Source organism: Pan troglodytes, chromosome 1 (genome assembly GCF_028858775.2).
Source record: "Pan troglodytes isolate AG18354 chromosome 1, NHGRI_mPanTro3-v2.0_pri, whole genome shotgun sequence".
Lineage (NCBI taxonomy): Eukaryota > Metazoa > Chordata > Mammalia > Primates > Hominidae > Pan > Pan troglodytes.
The window spans coordinates 46,610,900-46,632,514 of record NC_072398.2 but is presented as its reverse complement, the minus strand read 5'-3'; the positions used below and the strand labels follow the sequence as shown (position 1 = coordinate 46,632,514).

The window sequence follows — 21,615 nt, the reverse complement described above, 5'->3', positions numbered from 1 at the left end:
CTACACCTCCAAGAAAATGTGTCCAAGGGGTCAGTCTTCACTGGATATTTGTATACCATGAGCTTGGCAATATAAGCACAATGGTTAGAATCTCTTGATATTTATTTGAAGGGGAAGTAGAACTTCTAGGAAATGAGTCTTTGTATAGGGAAATATCACTTCTGAAAGTGAAGCAAATTGAAAACTTGCTAGCCTCTCTGAAATCTAGATGGGAAATAGGGTTTTTTTGTTTTTATTTTTGTTTTGAGAACCAAATGAGAGGTTGTCTTATGGGTCATCTGGCTGTCCAGGGTTGGCTGAGGTTGCTGAATATAAGAAGCTTATCTTTGGGAGAGTTCCAGAGCCTTGGCAGGCATATTTCTATTTTAAGAAGTATTTTTAAAAATGGAATTGGCTGACAGTAATTACCTGAAGGCTTGTTTCTGATTCTTCTTTAAACGGTGATTTTTCTTCCTCTTCCTCAGAGTCTCTTAAATAATACTGGATAGTATACTGACCTAGCTTTTAAATTTATTTTTTCTAAGGAAATCTAGTCTTCTAACCTGATAAAGGGAACTAGAGTATGATTCACAGTCCTTGCGCACTTGTGCTGAAAATGGCTCATTAATCATTGACGTGTAAATAAAATATAGTAATAGCTCAAGAATCCTTTGAGAACTAAATTTCTTTATAATGAAACTGACAGTGTTTAATAGAACACTTAGCATACAAAATTCATAAACATTGGGAAGCAAAACTGCAAGTTTAGCTCTATCTATTACAAAAATACACCTGCACAATGATTTTGTTTGTCCTTGACAGTTGTTTATTTTTCCTGTCGTAATAGGATTCACCTTTGACCCTGCGCTGCTCTCTAGGGTTACCATGTCTCACTCTTCCCTTCACTGTTAGTCTTGAAACAGTCTTCCAATTTCACTTTATCCATTTCCTGGCCTTCTATTCATTGTTCAACATATTGAAATAGAAATTCTGCCCCACCCCCCAATCCAGTGAATTTTTTCTGGCAAACGGCCCTGTAAACTTCCTAATTACTAAATTCCTTAGTCACTTCATCTTTTACCTTGAATCCTGGCAGTAATTTATAATGTTGACTATTGCCTTCCTAAATTTTTATTCTACCATAACCTCTCTGATATTATTCTTTCCTGGCTCACTTCTACCTTTTCTGATTGCTCCTTCTTTGTGTTCTTTTTAGCCCTTTTTTTTCTGTAAACACCTTAGGCATTGTTCCTTAGGCTTCCTTCTTTTCTCTCCTTAGGACTCTCCCTAGCTGACCTCATCCATTCTGATTGCTGCAGCTAGCACTCAGATCTCTCTCTCCAGCTCAAACTTCTTTGCAGAAGTTCATTGTACTACATGTAAAGGACTTACTTAGGACAGTGCCTAACTTCATGTAGGCACTCCATAACAATAGCCATTTCTGGCTGTTACTTTATCTCCTTATTTCTTATTTCCTTTATTTATCTATTTAAAGTATGTTATAGGCATGTATTTCTGTAAGAATTCTCAAGTCCTCTTTAGAAAGAGGGAATAAGCCAACAGGTAAACCAAATCTTTCTTTCCTCTAGCCTTAAAAAGGCAAGAGAAAGTCTTTGTTCTCACTTTTTTTTTAGAAATCTCTGCTAATTGTCTTACATGTCACCCAACTGAGAACTTGGAAATCAAACTAGAAGGCTTTTCATTCTTTACTTCTCATATTTAGTCTGTCACCAAGTCTTGTCTGTCATTCTCCTTAAGAATCCTTCAATTCCATCTTCTCCTCTCTTTCTGTTAACTCAGGCCCTCCTAACTGGGCCTTCCTCTCCCCTGCCCCACCCACCATTCCACCATCTACAGTGCAGCATTAGTGATCTTTCTTATATGCAAATCTCATCCAGTCACTGACTCCTGCTAAAATCTGAGAATGGTCCTGCAAGCAATGCTGTCCTCCCTTGTTATGTAGGATGTCTCTCTCTCTTTTTTTTTTTTTTAAATTATACTTTAAGTTTTAGGGTACATGTGCAGAACGTACTGGTTAGTTACATGTGTATACATGTGCCATGTTGGTGTGCTGCACCCATTAATTCGTCATTTAGCATTAGGTATATCTCCTAATGCTATCCCTCCCCCCTCCCTCCACCCCACAACAGGCCCCGGTGTGTGATGTTCCCCTTCCTGTGTCCACGTGTTCTCATTGTTCAGTTCCCACCTATGAGTGAGAACATGCGGTGTTTGGTTTTTTGTCCTTGTGATAGTTTGCTGAGAATGATGATTTCCAGCTTCATCCATGTCCCTACAAAGGACATGAACTCATCATTTTTTATGGCTGCATAGTATTCCATGGTGTATATGCACCACATTTTCTTAATCCAGTCTATCATTGTTGGACATTTGGGTTGGTTCCAAGTCTTTGCTATTGTGAATAGTGCTGCAATAAACATACGTGTGCATGTGTCTTTATAGCAGCATGATTTATAATCCTTTGGGTATATACCCAGTAATGGGATGGCTGGGTCAAATGGTATTTCTAGTTCTAGATCCCTGAGGAATCACCACACCGACTTCCACAATGGCTGAACTAGTTTACAGTCCCACCAACAGTGTAAAAGTGTTCCTATTTCTCCACATCCTCTCCAGCACCTGTTGTTTCCTGACTTTTTAATGATTGCCATTCTAACTGGTGTGAGATGGTATCTCATTGTGGTTTTGATTTGCATTTCTCTGATGGCCAGTGATGAGCATTTTTTCATGTGTTTTTTGGCTGCATAAGTGTCTTCTTTTGAGAAGTGTCTGTTCATGTCCTTTGCCCACTTTTTGATGGGGTTGTTTGTTTTTTTCTTGTAAATTTGTTTGAGTTCATTGTAGATTCTGGATATTAGCCCTTTGTCAGATGAGTAGGTTGCAAAACTTTTCTCCCATTCTGTAGGTTGCCTGTTCACTCTGACGGTGGTTTCTTTTGCTGTGCAGAAGCTCTTTAGTTTAATTAGATCCCATTTGTCAATTTTGGCTTTTGTTGCCATTGCTTTTGGTGTTTTAGTCATAAAGTCCTTGCCCATGCCTATGTCCTGAATGGTATTGCCTAGGTTTTCTTCTAGGGTTTTTATGGTTTTAGGTCTAACATGTAAGTCTTTAATCCATCTTGAATTAATTTTTGTATAAGGTGTAAGGAAGGGATCCAGTTTCAGCTTTCTACATATGGCTAGCCAGTTGTTTTCTAGGAAGTCTCTTATTCTCTTTAGATTCTGCCCAGATCATCCCCTTGCAATATTTTATTCCTGATACTCCTCAGATTTCCTCTCCAGAGCTATCTCTTTGTGGCAATTTTTGTCTTAAATTTTAATTATCAGTACTTAATATGTCCAGCTCCCTTACAAGATCTTGCTTCAGAACAGAGCATTTGGAATAGGTAAAGAAGGGTAAAGTGGTGGCTGGGCACGGTGGCTTATGCCTGTAATCCCAGCACTTTGGGAGGCTGAGGCGGGCGGATCACCTGAGGTCAGGAGTTCGAGACCAGCCTGGCCAACATGGTGAAATCCTGTCTCTACTAAAATACAAAAAATTAGCCAGGCATGGTGGCGCTTACCTGTAGTCCTAGCTACTTGAGAGGCTGAGTCATTTGAACCCAGGAAGCAGAGGTTGCAGTGACCACCGCACTCCAGCCTGGGTGACAGAGCAAGACTCTGTCTCAAAAAAAAGAAAAGGAAGGTAAAATGGGAAACTGGTTGAATAGAATGAACAAAATGAGTGCATGAACCAATACACTATTGACCAAACTTTAAAAATGGTAAATAAATATGTAGGGAATTAGGGTCAACTCTAAAACAAAACTGAATAGCTCAGATTCTGAATTTCATCCATAACCTTAATTCAGTTCAATAATTGTTTTAGAGTACCTAATAAAGGGTAGGCACAATGCTGAATTTTAATGATGTAATGATAAAGTGTAGTCCCTGCCTTCCTAGAACTTCGAGAATGGTGGTTAGTTGTGGGTAGAATAGCACTTTTTTTTGTTATAATCTACAGTTTAGTATAGTGGCCAACATCTGACTTAATGAGCTAAGGCAGTTGTTGGTTTACATATTACTTTCTAGTGTGAGAAAATGTCAATGTGTTTCTTCAACAGTGAGTTTTAAAAATAACTATTGGGTACTAGGCTTAGTACCTGGGTGATGAAATAATCTGTACAACAAACTCTGTGACATGAGTTTACCTATATAAATAAATAAAAAATAGAAGTTAAAAAAAATTTTCCTTAGGCTAGGACTGGGGTGACTACCAAGTAGCATGAGTGAGTTTTGGAGGGTGACAGAATTGTTCTGTATCTTGATTACAGTGACGGTTATGAGACTTTATGCATTTGTCAAAATTCGAACTCACAGACCTATTTGCTAAAAAGGGCAAATTTTACCATATGTAAACTTACCTCAGGAAACCTGACTCAAAAAAGAAAAAAAAATATATGCCACCGAGTCTTAAAGGAATTTGATTCATCTGCAAAGTAGGGTAATTGGAAATTGAAAATAATGGACTTATTTTAGAGGCTTTCTCTGAAGATAAATCTAATTTAGGTCTTTTAGGGAGTTCTTTCTTTCTAGATCCTTTCCTTCATAATCTGAGCTAATGGAAAGTTCAGAAATCCCTGAAATTGCTAGCCAAATTTTGTGTATACGTAAGTGCTTTTTTAGGGGTAGGAGATTACATTTCTTATCTGATTGTTAAAGATGGGTTAGATTTCAATAAAGGTTAAGAACCGCAGGTCTAAGAGCTTTTCTGCTTCCCCAGATACCCCCTTTTTCCCCATTGGAGGCCATCCTAGTGATTACAGGAGCTGGAGACCGATTTCTAGGAGTTGGTGAGAGTAGACGAGTCTGTGAATCTACTGGTCGTAATACAGAGAGTTCACCTATGCTAACACAGGTCTTTCCTGATTGCCTACTTACGCAAGCTAGAACTCCTTTTTCTACCACTTCTGACCTCTATTCTCTCTCTTTGCCCCCTATGGCCCACCAATTTTTTTCTGGCATATTTAGCTTCCTTTAGTATTTAGCATATACTGAGGAGTACCTGTGCTTTCTATATCACTGTGAACTATGGTAATAAAAAAAAGTGTGAAATACAAATACATCTCTTTTATGTATATCTTACTGTTTGGAACAGTCCTTTAAATATGAATGATCATTTTTCAAAGTTAAAAGTTTCTAACCTTAACTTTTAAAAAGTTTACAAAATTTCCCACAATAACTGTATTTTAAATAGAAAATAAAAATTGCCCGTATTCTCACCATCAGCAGTATCACTGCTAACATCTTTATATATTTTATTTATTTTGAGATCATGCTATATATGGTTTTTTCTTTTAAAAGATTATTGGCCAGGTGCAGTGGCTTATGCCTATAATACTAGCACTTTGGGAGGCAGAGGTGGGAGGATCACTTGCACTCAGGAGTTCGAGACAAGCCTAGGCAACATAGTGAGACCTCATCTCTACAGAGAATTATAAAGAAAAAAAAAATTTTAGCCAGGCATGGGAGCCTGTGCCTGTAATCCCAGCTACTCAAGTGGCTGATGTGGGAGGATCACTTGAGCCCAGGAGGTCGAGGCTGTAGTGAGCTATGATCATGCCAGCTGTACTCCAGCCTGGGTGGCAGGGCAAGACCTCATCTCAAAAAAAAAAAAAAAAAAAATGAAAACAAAAAGTTACCAAATATCACAAACACCCAATCTCTCCATCTTCTGGTCTGATCAAATCCCAATATTTTGCCATATTTGCTTCAGTTATTAAGAATAAAATATAGCTAAGCTCCTGTGTATCTCTCCTCAGTCTCATCTCTTGACTCTCTCCCTAAAATTAATCACTATCCTGAATTTGCTATTTATCATTCTCAAATTTTTATCACTATTATTTTTCATTTGCATACTTATATAATTCTTTCACATGTTTTAATACTTCATATAAATGGTATAACCTGCACACATCATTCTGAAACTTGCTCTTGTCACTTAGCATTCTGTTTGTTCATTCTAAATGCTTATTTTAGTCCATTGTACAATTATACCACAGTTTGTTTTTGTTTTTTTCCTGTGCTGATGGACATTTAGGTATTTAGGTCTTTTTTTTTTTCTTCCCCTAATACTAATGATGCTGCTGTTTACATTCTTGTTCATGTTTCTTGACACAAACGTGCAAGAGTTTCTCAACAGTATTTATTTCCAAATGGAATTTCCGGGTCTATAGGGTAAGTGCATCTTCACTGGACACTGCCTGATTGCTCTCCTCTTTACTCTCACCAGCAATGTACGTGAGTTTCTCATTCTTTTCAACTAGGTTAGACTTAAAATGTTTTGTTGTTGTTTTTTTTCTTTTGCTGCTACTGCTTTTTTGGTAATCTAAGGAAGATGAAATCATTTCTCATTTTAATTTGCATTTTTTTTTATTACTAGTGAAACAACATTTTCTCTTATGTTTATATGCTTTTCTGGTTTCCTTTTTTGTGAATTCCTGATTATGTATTTTGTTGATTTTGTTGTTGTCATTAGGTTGGTTCTTTTTTTAAAAATGGGTAAAAGTTTTTTTTTTTTTAATCCAAAATGTGTTTATTGAGATGGTTTCCCACTCATCTTGACTCAGAGTGCTTTTAGTGCTGCTTCCTCCTGAAGGAACATCCTTCTGTAAGCCTTGCTTTTCCTCCTGTAGGCTGGCAGAGGACAGTGGAGCAGCCAACACACAAAACTACCGTTTGTGCATGGCTAAAGACCGTGGTGATTTTATAGCATCCTGGGCATTTCACATCCATGAAGTAGGAATTGGGGCTCTGCACCAGGCGTTTCTTCTTGTGTTTCCTCTTCTCCTCTTCTGGAGAGGGAAGAAGGAGATCCTTTGCGAGAGGCATGTTCTCATGTGCGTAGGTCATCACCGCCGGAAAACGAAAGTTTTTTATATATTCCAGATATGAATATTTTGGAACTTACGTATATATAGTACTTTTTAGTTTGTCTTTTAATGTCTATATTTTATCATATGAACGTTCTTTATTTAACCATTCCCCTTATTGTTTGATATATAGGTTATTTCCACATACATTTTGTGTGTTTAGTTTCTTGAGCTGTCTTGTTAAAAAAAATGAGTGGTGGTGCTGAATTTGTCTTGGTCTAGTCTACTTTGTAGTAAATGATAAATATTTGAGACAGTTGGCCAGGTCCAGCTGGTATAGCTGATGTATGTGAAATAAAGCAGCACTCACTGGCCTTGTTGGTGCTTGATTCTGCCATTCTTACCATCAGTAACACTTGTTCTGACCAGTGAACTAACTGTAGAGTGACCTATGTAAGTAAAAACATTGTCATTGTGAAAGTGGCTTTGGCACTTGAGGCTGGCATGTTTTTAATGGAACAAATGTTCAGATGGAAAAGAATTCAAGATGATATAGTAGTTATCTAAGGTAGGTCACAGAAACACCAGACTCACACTTTCTCTAAAGCAAAAGGACTTCTCTGAGCCATAGCTTGGTGATAAATAACTTAGTGTCTAGAGCAGGGATCAGCAAATGTTTTCTGCAAAGGACCAGATAGTAAATATTTTAGACTTTTCAAGCCACATGGTTTCTGTTGCAACTGCTCCCTTCTGCTGGTGTAGCACAGCAAGCAGTAGTCACACAACCTTGCCTATTCATTTATGTGTTGTCTGTGACTGCTTTGGTCTCACAACAGAGCTGTTGAGTAGGCCTGCAAAACCTGAAAGATTTACTGTTTGGCCCTTTACAGACAAAATTTGCTGACTTCAGCCCCTGCAAACTCAGCACTCTTGACATTTGGGGCCAGTTAATTATAGGTCTAGATTTAAGAAATGCTTAGTTTGGCTGAGGGAAATTCTTTCTTAAAAAATTCTTAATGGAATTGTAGCTTTGATTCGTTGCTTAAACATCAGCTCTGATCTCAGTGTCAAATTAGAGAGGCCAAAAATGACACATGAGCATTTGAATGCAGTTGTCCTAAACTATGAAATCAGATCATATTTTGATATGTGACACATATTAGATCTAGAAATTTTCCTGATCTGTAGCTAGCTTATCAAATTGAGTGGTATGTACACTCTTTCTCTATCTAGGTTTAACCCATTTATAGCAGATATGAAATTTGTTTCTGCATTTCTGTGTGTCAGGTGTTTCTTTTTTATCTGTCTCTTCACAGCTGTTGGCATTTGCCAGCTGGCTATGCCTGAGCCTCAAGTGAGGCAGTATTTACAGCTCAGTTGGATGGATGCAGCAACTAGGGTAGCTCAAGGGCAGATGAAATAGGATCCAGAATGAGAATGCTGCATCTCTCTTTGCTCTGTCTTCTTTCACATGAGGAAGAATTTCTCTCTTTCACCTCCCTGTCAAATGAGAAGTAGTATTGATTGGTTTGGTACAGTGTATAAAACATGCATCTAATGGAATGTTATTTTGGGAACTATTAGCAGCATTGGCTCTGCCGAGGCCCAAGATTTTGCCTTCTTTCCCTTTTCTCCTCCCCTTCCTTCTCCTCCTCCTTAGTAGCAGCTCCTTAGCAAATTGCAAGCTTTGCCTCTGGCTTGCTGTATAGCAGTGGCAGTGCAAGCCTTTTCCAGTTTCCAAGGGAGACCGGGTGCTGAGACTGCAGTCTTTCCCAGCAGCCACTTACCTTTCTTGCTATTCATTTCCACGCATCTCTTGACCTTCGTTCTGCTATGCAGGCCTGCTCGAGGAGGTAACAGCCTGTTTTCTTGGAGCGCTCTTTGTCAAAGGGGGCAGAGGGAAAGTAGGGTGGTACAGGGAAAGGTGTACAGAGACAGCAGAGTATAAATGCTGCAGTTGGGAAAAAGTAGCTCTAAAGTGTGCTGTATCTGTGGGCTTGTTCCTATTTGCTATATCTATAGAACTGTTTTAAAGGTGGGAACCCCAGCATTATATCGTACTACTTAAAGTACCACATATAAAAATGTAAGATTACTGTAATACTGCCTCCAGGAAGCATAGGAGAAAAATGAGAACTTTGAGAAGAAAATGGAATCAATTGCTTTTAAACTTAGCTGACTAACAAATTGCATTTTTTTTTTTTTTTTTGAGACAGAGTCCCACTCTTGTCGCCCAGGTTGGAGTGCAGTGGTGCGATCTCACTGCAACCTCTGCCTTCCAGGTTCAAGTGATTCTCATGCCTCAGCCTCCCCGGTAGCTAGGATTACAGGTGTAGGCCACTATGCAATTTTTTCTGTTTTTAGTAGAGACATGGTTTCACTGTGTTGGCCAGAATGATCTCAAACTCCTGGCCTCGGGTAATCTGCCCGCCTCGGCCTCCTAAAATGCTGGAATTATAGGCATGAGCCACCGCGCCCAGCCACAAATTGCATTCTTGATGAAATTTTGTTAAGTTTATGTTTTATGAGTTGGATCTGGTTTTCAGGTTTGAGGAGAGGGCTTGATAATATTGTCTTTTAATTGGATTCTCGGGACTTCTAGAGCTGTAGTGTGCAGTATGGTAATCAGTAGCCATGTGTGGCTACTCAAATTTAAATAATTAAAATTAAATTTAAAATTTAGTTCCTCTTTTAACTGCTCAGTGACCACATGTGACTAGTGGCAACCATATTGGGCTGTGCAGGTATACAACATTTCCATTATTACACAAAGTTCTGTTGGTCAGTACTAAAGAAAGTAACCTATGAAATATAAGAAATGTAGTATTTGGCCAGACTGAGAATAGACATTTAGTGAGGAGACTTAGAGGCCGTTTGTTCAGAATCAGTATAAATTTGGATTCACCATGGTTTAAAGCTAAATGGGATCTTTAAAATTTTAGATTTACCCCTTTGTTTTACAGATGAAGAAACTAGAGTTCCAAGAGATTAAGTGATTCTCTTAAGACCAAACAAGTAATTAATGGCAGAGCTAAAATTAGAACCCAGGTGCCTGTTCTTTCTATTGTACCATAGTATTAGCCTCCCCTTCCCAATTAGGAACAGCAAGGAAAATTTGAACTAAAATTTACCTCATAGGGTCCTAGCAACTGTAGAGTCAACTGCATCCTCCAAAGAAGAATTTATCCCTAATATTTTTAATGTTTATAGTTTGTTCATGGCAGTCTTATAGCATGTTGATGGAAATTTCTAGAAATGTAAAAATCATACTTTCCCAAGAATGGAGTGTTGATTATGACAGACTTTTGGGAAATGTCAGGGGATGCTAGGAGAAGTTTAATGCAAGACATTGTTATCCATTAGTTCCCGATATTGCAGGATTTGCTAGAAGAAATGTCTTGCTACATAAATCTACATAGCTAGAAATACCATGGTACTGAGTGGAGGAAACAGTGTTCATTGTGGTGCAATATAAGAAAAGCTGTACCCGAAGCAGGAGAACATGGTTAAAATCCCTTTAGGTATATAACATTGTTACTTGGGTGTTTTAGCATCTCCTTAGGCCTTTATTAACTCATCCGTAAAATAGGAATACATTTTTTGTGTTTACCTGAAGTCTTAGAATTAGATCAAATGACATCTTGAATTCATAAAGTCTGTAGGCATAGGTCTGTGATTCCCGTGATCCCCCTAAGTCTGTCCCCCTGTCCCGGCCCCCAGTAGCTATCCATATGTACTTCCAGGTTGATATTAAAGAAGGTTTTTCGATGTAATCTTATGTTAATACACAGGACATTGACTGGGCATCGTGGCTCATGCCTGTAATCCTAGCACTTTGAGAGGCTGAGCCGGGCAGATCACCTGAGGTTAGGAGTTCGAGACCAGTCTCGCCAACATGGTGAAACTCCATCTTCTCTATTAAAAAATGCAAAAACTAGCTGAGTGTGGTGGCATGCGCCTGTAGTCCCAGCTACTAGGGAGGCTGAGGCGGGAGGATTGCTTGAATCCAGGAGGCAGAGGTTGCATTGAGCCTGAGATTGTGCCACTGCACTCCAGCTTGGGCAACAGAGTGAGACTCTGTCTCAAAAAAAAAAAAAAAAAGATATAGTTCAATGAATAATAAACTATCTTATAAGACCATTAGATATTCTGTAATTAATGACCACAGCATCCTCAGTGGTCAGTATTAGACATATACTATAAAATATTTATATAGTGTGTCTTTAATTATGTTTTTATATATTATAAGCTATATAATATATAAATATAGTAAATTTCTATGGCCAGGCTGTGGTGGCTTACCCTGTAATCCCATCAGTTTGGGAGGCTGAGGCAGGGGATCACTTGAGGTCAGGAGTTTGATACCAGCCTGGCCAATGTGGTGGAAACCCCGCCCTACTAAAAATACCAAAATTAGCTGGGCCTGGTGGCACATGCCTGTAGTTCCAGCAACTCGGGAGGCTGAGGCAGGAGAATTGCTTGAACCTGGAAGGCAGAGGTTGCAGTGAGCCGAGATCACGCCACTGCACTCCAGCCTGGGAGATGGAGCAAGACTCTGTCTCAAAAAAAAAAAAATTTTTTTTAGTAAGACATATACTACAAGAGACATCTATAAAAGCTATATACTCAACTTAGTTCCTTTCCTGTTTGGAGTGAACATGTTTAAATACCATTCTCTCCTCAACAGATTTGAGGTATAGGACTCTAAAGCTACTTCAAAACCCAATTTCCCGTTGGATTCCAGACAAAATTTATTTTGTTATCATTCTAGAGAAAGCAGCGTTGTTCTCTCCTTGGAAATTATGATTATTTCTTTTTTCATTCTTCTTCTTGGAGTAGTTTTATTTTACGTAGGTAACCCTATGAACCTTCATGGAGAATATTTCAAGGGAATTAAGTCCTCTTCCAAATGAGTTAGCCATACCTGGTAAAAATAATTAAGGGGAACTCTTTGATTAAGATGTGATGAATATTGTAGCACACCTATCCTTTCTTTATTTTCCATATTATTACTGAAGAGCTTTTAATATGACAATGAAAATAATGTAGTAGTAAGAGTGTTGGTCATGATGATAGTAGTTCTGGTCATGGTAGTAGCAGCAAACGTGTGCCAGGTTCTATTCTAAGTGCCTTACATGGGTTTGCATTTAATCTTCACAACTCTATTAATATATCTGTATATATCTATTACAACTGCTCATATCTTCATTGTATAAGAAACTTGGGTATAGAGTGCTTAAATAATTTATCCACAATCACCTACCAAGTAAGCTGAGAAGCCATGGTACAAACCCAGGCAGTATGATTTTTATGCCAGGGTACTTTATCACTACACTATACCTGTCAAAAGACAGTTTAGGTCTTTTATTATTATTTATTGTGACTTTTAAAATATTCACTGGTGATTTGCTGGATGTTTTGGACAACTTCCTTTTTCTGTTTCTTTTCTTTTCTTTTTTTTTGAAACAGGCTCTCACTCTGTCACCCTGGGCTAGAGTGCAGTGGTGCAATCATGGCTCACTGCAGCCTTGACTTCCTGGGCTCAAGCAAGTCTCCCAAAACAACTTCTTGAGGCAGAATTTGTCCATTTATAGTGTGTGAAGGGGCAGTATAAACTTTAGTGACAAAGTACAAAGTGTATCTTTGAAGTCATGCTTAATTCTCTGTAATCAATTATTTGAATGCCACTGATTGTGTAATCTCAATATCATAACAAATACAAAGAAAAATTCTTCCTGCCCTCTAGGAAACATAGTAGATAGAGATGGTAATAAGAGGACTTTGGCATCTGAATTCCTTCCCATGCTACTAAACTGTGAGTGTTAGCCTGGTTTTTTCCGGATGCCAGAAGGCGAGGGGATAGATGAGAAGCCATGGCTTCCATTATTTTTATTTCTGTTTTGTGAGACTGTATCTGTCTTCTTTGCATAGCAATGAAGAATCCTGTAGCATTCAGATTCATGGATGGCTGCAATGCTTCTCAGAAAAATCAAGGAGTGTGGAGTGAGGGCTTGCTCTACATAGGGGTCAGCAATATTTTTCTATAAAGGTTCAGATAGTGATTATTTTGGCCTTTGCAGGCCATGTTGTCTCTGTTGCAGTTACTAAACTCTGCTCTGTGATTCCAATAAAACTTTATTTACAAAAATGTTGCAGGCCAGATTTGGCCCAAGATCATAGTTTGCTGACCAGCTGGTCTAGATTTTAGAAAGTGTTACAGAAGGACTTAGTCTCTACTGAAAACGTAGTATGTCCTCAACGCAGCTATAAGTTAGGCACATTACTTCTGTAATCTTTGGAATGCCCATCTGAGATAAAGAAAAATGAATGAAAATGTTCCTTCAAAAACATTTACAGTTCAAGTACTAGAATTTATGGGTTTTGTTTTTATATTTTTTTTCTTAAATAGTAAAACTCTCATATATTGACACAGGTTACAGAATAATATGTGTGATATTCATAGTATATAGTTTTTATAGTTTTATAGTTTATAAAAAACTATATAGTTTGTATAGTATATATTTACATACAATCTGGACTTATATGCAGTAAAATAAAAATGAGATTATCTCCATGTGGTGGAATTTTAGTTGATTTTTGTTTTCATATTTTTGTCTGTTTTTTCCCCTAGGGAAAAAAAGCAGTGTGATTTCACATGTGTGATTTCAGATATTTAAGATTCCAAGTCAGGTAAAATATTCCTGATCTTACCTACCAGGTTTTTATGAGCTCTGTTTCTCTCATTCAAAAAAACTCTCTAGAGTAGGCAGTAGGATAAGGGAGCCCTTTTTCTTTCACTGTGCCTTCTGTCCTGTATGCAAAGAAGAGATAAAGATCAAGAATTCAGTATAATAGTGATACTGTATGTTTTGCAGGTAGAAATAACACGTGAGTAGGTTTGCTGGTAATCTAGACAGAAATTCATGGGAAGTTAGTTCTCACCAATTCCAGTATCTGGACTACAGCTTTAGTTTTGGGACTTAATTTTTTTAGTTCACTCAGAGGCGAGGAATATATTAAGGAAATATGCAAACCTACCAAACTATAGCATATTGACACACGTATTGGAATTCCAATTTACTAATTTACCTTGAGGGGAAAAATATGAGTATTAAAAACATTGCCTGGTTGGGGACTTCTGCTTCAGTCTGTGGCATATTTTGTTTATGTAAAATCTTCCACTGAGAATAACTAGAAAAAACTGGATAAATATAAGAAAAAAGTTTTTGAAGGTACTTGAGAGTTACGAAGCAAGTGAGAACTTGAGGGATCAAGATCCTGGAGAGAAGGAAACCTTAAAAGGGTAAACACAACATTTGGCTCTGCTTTTCCCCTTGAGGTATTTGCTGATTAGTAAAGCAGTGGCTATGAGCCTGAGAAACTGAACAAGATTTTCGTAGTCTCATGGGACTCAGGGAATGATTGGAGTTCAGAAAGAGAGCCTAGCGGATACCCCAGACTTTGATTTAGAACCACTGAAGGGCTACATTCTAAGGGCTTACCAGAAATAGACCAGCCCTTGAAAAGACTGAAGCCTAGCTTCCAATCAGCTCAGTCTCAAAGTGGATTAAGGTACTTTGCCTTAGTCTCCTGGTTCTTAAAATGTTGTCCCCAGACCAGCAGTGTCATCTGAACTAATTAGAAATGCAGATTATCAAACCCCTACACCAGACCTGCTGAATCAGGACCTCTGGTGGTGTGGTACTCAGAAATTTGTATTGCATAAGCCCTCAAAGTGGTTCTGATACAAGTGAAAGTTTAAGAACCACTTCCTTAGCCTAACTGCGGGGGGAAAAAATATCCTCTCTGAAGGGTAGCAACAACAATCATGAGTTATCACTCACTACATTTTTTTATTAAATATGCCTGATGTTATTTTAAAAATTAGCATACATACCAAGAAATAAGAGTTACCAAAAGACCAAAAGAAAAAATAGACAATAGGAACAAGTCCAGATACTGATATTATCAGACATAGACTTTAAAATAATTGTGATTAATATGTTCCAGGAAGTAGATAAGAAGTAGAGATTTTCACCAGAGAACTGCAGTCTGTTAAAAACAATCGAGCGGAAATTCTAGAAACAAAAAATCACTGAAATCAAGAAACTCAGTTGGTGAGTTTGCAGTAGTAGACCAGCTAAAGAAATGATTAGTGAACTGAAAGATTGGACAGTAGAAAATATCCAGAATGAAGCACAGAGAGATAAAAGGATGGAAAATGCAGAAAAAGCATGATAAATCAGTAGAACATGGCCAGTAAGGTCTAACATAAATGATTGGAGTCCCAAGAGAAGACAGAAACTAGCTTCATTTTTCACAGAACACCATTTTTACTTCAAAGCATTACTGATGGTCAAACAATGGTTATTCACACCTGAGTAATTTGGCAGACATTTTCTTGAAAATAAAGTCAACCCATTGAGTATTTGTTGCCAATTAAAAATTTAAACTTTCAAGCAGAAATTAGAATTTTAGAAAACTTATATGCCACCGTGAGTAATATTATTGACAGCTTCCCAATACTTAAAGACTGTTCTAAGATCAAAGGTGATATTAAATAATTTATTTTTACTATTATTATATAATGTAGTATGTCAATATTGGGAAGATCTGCTTAATGCAGCAATATTTTACAAATGCACCAGTATTTTACAAATGACTAATGAAGATATGTTACAAAATCATGCATGACTAAGAAGATTCTTTGAAAGTACAAGATAGACCAAAGGATTTCAATGTAACAGAATATGAAAAATCTATTAATATGTTTTAGAGCAGTGTTCCCCAACCTTTTTGGCACCAGGGACTGGTTTCGTGGAAGACAGTTTTTCCACAGACTGGTGGGGGCATGGGGTGTGGGGGGCGGTGATGGTTTTGGGTAAAACTGTTCTGCAGATCATCAGGCATTAGTTAGATTCTCATAAGGCATGCACAGCCTAGATTCCTGGCATGGGCAGCTCACAATAGGGTTCACGTCCCTATGAGAATCTAATGCCGTGGCTGATCTGACAGAGGGCAGAGCTCAGGCATCAATGCTCACTTGCTCACCTCCTGCTGTACAGCGTGGTTCCTAACAGGCCACAGATCAGTACTGGTGTGCAGGCTGGGGGTTGGGGACCCCTGTTTTAGAGGACACATTGTAACTAACCACCACTTGTGTTGGTGTAGTATCAAAGAAAAATATCTCCCGATTATCTGAGAAAGCTATCACAATACTCCTCGCTTTTCCAACTATGTATTTGTGCAAGACTAGATAGTCTTTATATATTTTAACCAAAACAATATATTGACTGCATAAACAGATAAGAGGATCCCACTGTCTTCTATTAAGCCAACATTAAAGAAATTTATGAAAATGTAAAACAATGCCACTCTTCTAATTTTTTGTTTTGGAAGATATAGTTTTTTTAATAAAAAATAATATTGATGTTAAAATGTATTAGGGCTATTATTTTCTTTTTTATTTTAAAATTTATTTGACACATAACTACATATTTATGGAGGTACAGTTTGATGTTTTGATGCATATCTGTGTTGTATAATGATCTAATCAGAGTAGTTAGTATATTCATCATCCATGCATTTATCATTTCCTTGTGGTAAGAACATTCAAAAGCATCTCTTTTACCTATTTTGTAATATACAATATTTTGCTTTTAACCATAGTCACTTTACTCTGCAATAGAACATCAGAATTTATTCCCCCTGTCTAATTATAACTTTGAACCATAAACCAACCTCTCCCCATCCTTCTCTCACCTCTTCCCTCCCCAGTCTCTGGTAACCACTGTTCTACTCTCTGATTTTATGATATCAACTCCCCCCACCCTTTTTTAAATTGCACATATTAGTGAGATCATGCAATATTTTTTTTTTCTGTGTCTGGCTTATTTCACTTAACCTGATATCCTCCAGGTTCATCTGTGTTGTTGCAAATGACAAGATTTTATTCTTTTTTTTTAATGGATGGATACTGTTCCATTCTGGATATACACATTTTCTTTACCCATTCTTCCATTTTTGAGGACTCAGTTTCATATTTTTGTTAACGTAAATAGTGCTGCCATAAACACGGTAATGCAGATAACTCTTCAATATACTAATTTCCTTTCCTTTGGATGTGTACACAGTAGTGGGATTGCTGAATCATATGGTAGTTCTATTTTTACGTTTTAAAGGAACCTCCATACTGTTTTCCACAATGGCTGTACTAGCTTACAGTCCCACCAACTTGTGTAAGTGTTCCCCTTTTCTTCACATCCCTGCCAAAACTGGTTTTCTTTTGTCTTTTTGATAATGGTCATTCTAAGTGGTGTGAAATGGTACCTATTGTGGTTTTGATTTTCATTTCCCTGATGGTTTGTGATGTTGACCATTTTTTCATATACTCATTAGCCATTTGTATGACTTCTTTTGAGAAGTAAATGTCTGTTAAGGTCTTTTGCCCATTTTTAAAATCAGGTTTTTGTTTTTTTGTTTTGTTTGCTGCTAAGTTCCTTATATATTCTGGATATTAACTCCTTGTCAGATGTATAGTTTGCAAATTTTCTTTCCCATCCTTTAGGTTGTCTGTTTACTCTGTTTAATAGTTTCCTTTGCTATGCAAAAGCTTTTTAGTTTGTTGCAATCTCATTTGTCCATTTTTGCTTTTGTTTCCTATGCTTTTGAAGTCTTATTTAAAATATCCTAGCTTAGCCCCATGTCATGAAGCATTTCTCCTATGTTATCTTCTAGGTAGTTCCATAGTTTTGGGTTTCCATGTTAAGTCTCTGATCTACTTTGAATTGATTCTTGTATGTGGTGAGAGGTAGGGATTTACTCTCATTCTTCTGCATGTGGATGTCCCACTTTCCCAGCAGCATTTATTGAAGAAACAGTTTCTCCCCTAATGTGTGTTCTTGGCACCTTTGTCAAAAATCAGTTGGCTTTAGGTGTGTCAATTTATTTCTGGGCTTTCTATTCTGTTCCATTGGTCTACGTGTCTGTTTTTATGCCAGTACCATTCTGTTTTTGTTATTATACATTTGTAGTATATTTTTAAGTTATGTAGTGTGATGCTTCCAGCTTTCCACTCAGAATTGCTTTGGCTATTCATTTTTCTTTTCTGGTTTCATATGAATTTTAGGATTTTGTTTTATTTCTATGAAGAACACCTTTTTTTTTTTTGACATGGAGTCTTGCTCTGTCGCCCAGGCCAGAATGCAGTAGGTGCAATCTTGGCTAAGATATTAACAAGAAATTACAAAAGATAGAGAACTGGAAAGATAAACCTATGGAAGAGCTTCTAAGAGAAGCCCAAAAAGTATATGTAAAAAGAGAGAAAGACTGACAGAGGGAACAGAGGAAGTCTGTGCCCAAAATCCCAGTGAGTAGTTTGGTGGGAACGACGGTTACAGAACAGGTGACTCAGGATGACTCAGGTCAGAGCAGGTGACCAGGGGTGACTCGGGACAGAGCAGGTGATAGAGGCTAGGAGGGGGTTGTTTACTGAAGCTAGAGGCAAGAGGGTGAAGAGAACCAGGAAGTTAAGCTTTAAAATGGAGAATAGAGAATAAGAGAGCTGAATATACTGGCATACTGATTCTTTGAAGAGAAACTTGGAGTTCACTACATTTAACACCTACTGTTATAGTATTGCAGTCTATCTCTCCCTTTACCTCTAATAATATTTGCTTTATATATCTGGGCGCTCTGGTCTTGGATGGATGGATGTATTTATAGTTTTTATATCCTCTTGCTGAATTGTACCCTTTATCAATGTCTAATGACCTTCTTTGTCTTCTTTTACAGTTTTTGACTTAAAGTCTGTTTTATCTGACATGGTTACTCCTGCTCACTTGGTTTCCATTTGCATGGAATATCTTTTTCCCTCCCTTTACTTTTATTCTATGTTTGTCTTTAATGATTAAGTGAGTCTGTTTTAGGCAGTATATAGTTGGGTCTTGTTTTTAATCCGTTCAGCCACTCTATATCTTTTAATTGGATAATTTAATCCATTTATATTTAAGGCTATTATTGATAAAGAAGGTCTTACTCCTGCTATTTTGTAAATTTTTTTTTCTGGTGGTTTTATAGATCGTTCATTCCTTTCTTCCTCTTTTATTTACTTCTGTGGTTTGGTGGTTTTCTGTAGTGCTGAGCTTTGTTTCCTTCCTCTTTCTTGTTTGTGCCTCTGCAGTAATTTCTTTCTTTCTTTGTGGTTACCATGGGGCTAACATTAAAAGTCTTATAATAGAATGTTTTAAGCTGATAGCAACTTAACTTTGGTTGCATTAAAATACTCTAGACTTCTCTCTTTTGTTTCTGTAATTTACTTTTTTACCTGTGATTGTATTCCTTAGCTACTAATTGTAACTGTCACGGGTTTTGACCATTTTGACTTTAAACCTTCGTACTAGAGGACTGAGAGACTTACATAGCACCATTAAATCACTGGGCTAGTCTGAATTTGATTTATGAATTTACCTCTATTGGTGAGTTTTATACTTTTACATCTTTTCATGAAAATAATTATAATCTTTTATTTCCAGTTATACCATTCTCTTAAGTATTTCTTGTAAGGCTAGTCTAGTGGTGATGGGTTTTTCTCAGCTTTTGCTTGTCTGGGAAGGTCTTTATTTTTCCTTCATTGGTGGTTGATAGCTCTGCTGGATATAGTATTCTTGGCTGACAGGTTCATTTTTTTCCCCCAAACACTTTGAATATATCATCTCATTCTCTCCTGGCCTACAGGATTTCTCCTGAGAAATCCAGGGGTACAGGGCTGCTGCTTGACCAACTATCAGGCCAAGCATGGGTACAGCAGGGCCACACAACCCTGCAGTGGTCTGTCTTTGGGGCAGGGCTGCTGCTAGACTGGCTGTCAGGCACAGTGGTGTGTGGCCACAGCAGGGCTGGGTGGTTCTGCAGCGGTCTGAGGGATGGAACCACGGTAGAACTGGTTGTTGGGCTGGATGTGGGTGTGCATAGGTTCAGCTGGCCAGCTAGCTGTGCAGTGCAGGTATGTACCGGTGAAGGGACTGGCCAGCAGTTAGGTAGTTTCCCCCCTGTGCAGGTTTGGCTGTTCCTGGGGTTGGGAGGGTAGTGTGCCACATGGGTTCAAGTGCAGAGGTCTCAGTTGTTGCATCTGGCTAGGCTTCAGGCAGCTAGGATTGTAGTGCTACAGGCGCCTGTGTGAACATGGTAGAGTGATGGCAGGGCTACAGGAATGGAGAAAGTCCATTCCTGTACTGGACTACAGGGAAGGGCACATTCTAGTAGTAGGTTCAGTTTCAAGATGGTGCTGAGTAGCAGCAGCTTAGGATGTGAGGGTGGGGGGCAGGGGGTGCTCAAGGTGAGCTCCTACTCTAGGCAAAGTTAACTGTATGAACTCTACTCTCCAAACTGGATTCAGGGCCTGTGAGGACAGAGGGACTCTCCTATAGCAAGAATTTCTGGCATTTGTGGTAGCAATGGGGATCACTGGTGATCTCCAGCTTACGTTTTTCCCTTAAGAAGCCCCCTCTGGCTCCAGGCTGATCCTGGTAGGGGAGACAGTATGGCAGAAGCAGAATACCTTGCTCCCCTCTCTATGGTGCTGCCCTGGACTTTTGTCTTCCACAGGGATTTTGCTGTTCCCCTGGTGCTCCCCCGAGTACTTCTTTGGTCATTTTAATTGAAATATCGTTGTTTATTCATTGTTTTGGTCCCTTTTTGTGGAGAGGATGGGCTTTAGGTAACTCAATTTGGCCATCCTGCTGACATCACTCCATCTTATCTAGGGCTATTTTAATATTATTATTATTGTTATTATTATTTGAGACAAGGTCTGGCTCTGTCAACCAGGCTGAAGTGCAGTGGTATATTCTCAGCTCACTACAACCTCTGCCACCCAGGCTCAAGCCGTCCTCCCATCTCAGCCTCACGAGTAGGTGGGACTACAGGCACGTGCCACTGCACCCGGCTAATTTTTGTATTTTTTGAAGAGATGAGGTTTTGCCATGTTGCCCAGGCTGGTCTCAAACTCCTGGGCTCAAGCCAGCTACCCGCCTGGGCCTCCCAAAGTGTTGGGATTACAGGCATGAGCTACTGCTCCTGGCTGCTATTATTTTTAAATAAATTAATAAATACATTTTTTAATTTTTAAATTTTAATTTCTAGTAAGATAAATATTAATCCCCATATAAACAAAAGCTCTCTGGGGTTCTCAATAATTTTAAAAAATATTAAAGGATCTTGAGACCAAAACAATTTGAGAACCACTGCTCTAGATATTAAAATAACAAATATATTCTAAGGATATTGTTAACAACTTGATGCCACTAAATGTGATAATATAGACAAAATAGAAAATTTCTTAAAAAACAATTACCAAAACAAAATTTGAATAAGCCTAACTCTATTAAAGAAATGAACCCTTTATTTAAAACTTTCCCATAGGGGCTGGGCACAGTGGCTCACACCTATAAACCAGCACTCTGGGAAGTCGAGGTGGGAGGATTGCTTGAGCTCAGGAGTTCAAGATCAGCCTAGGCAACATAGCGAGACCTCATCTCTACTAAAAATAAAAAAAAGTTAGCCGGGCGTAGTGGCGTGCACTTGTAGTCCCAGCTACTTGCAAAGGCTGAGGCGGGAAAATCGCCGGAGTCCAGGAAATCAAGGCTACAGTCAGCTATGATCACGCCACTGTACTCCAGCATGGGCAACGAAGTAAGACTCAAAAATAAAAAACAAAACCTTCCCACAAGGAACACTGTAAACCCAGATGACTTGATTGGTGAAGT

The 21,615-nt window shown here is 38.3% G+C and overlaps 2 protein-coding genes across 20 annotated transcripts in view; one reads left to right on the top strand and one right to left on the bottom strand.

Annotated features, from left to right (window-relative positions):
• PPP1R12B (protein phosphatase 1 regulatory subunit 12B) overlaps nt 1–21,615 on the top strand; it is a 239,945-nt gene that overhangs the window by 116,668 nt on the left and 101,662 nt on the right. The gene's annotated exons all lie outside the window — the stretch shown is intronic.
• Nucleotides 6,553–6,905, bottom strand: LOC739591 (small ribosomal subunit protein eS27-like). The gene has a single exon (XM_009440869.5). The coding sequence runs from the start codon at nt 6,888–6,890 to the stop codon at nt 6,615–6,617; it is 276 nt and encodes a 91-aa protein (XP_009439144.1). The 5' UTR covers nt 6,891–6,905; the 3' UTR covers nt 6,553–6,614.

Excerpts from the sequence above, each read along its gene's own strand:
- LOC739591 (XM_009440869.5), bottom strand. The coding sequence starts at position 6,890 with ATGACCTACGCACATGAGAACATGCCTCTCGCAAAGGATCTCCTTCTT.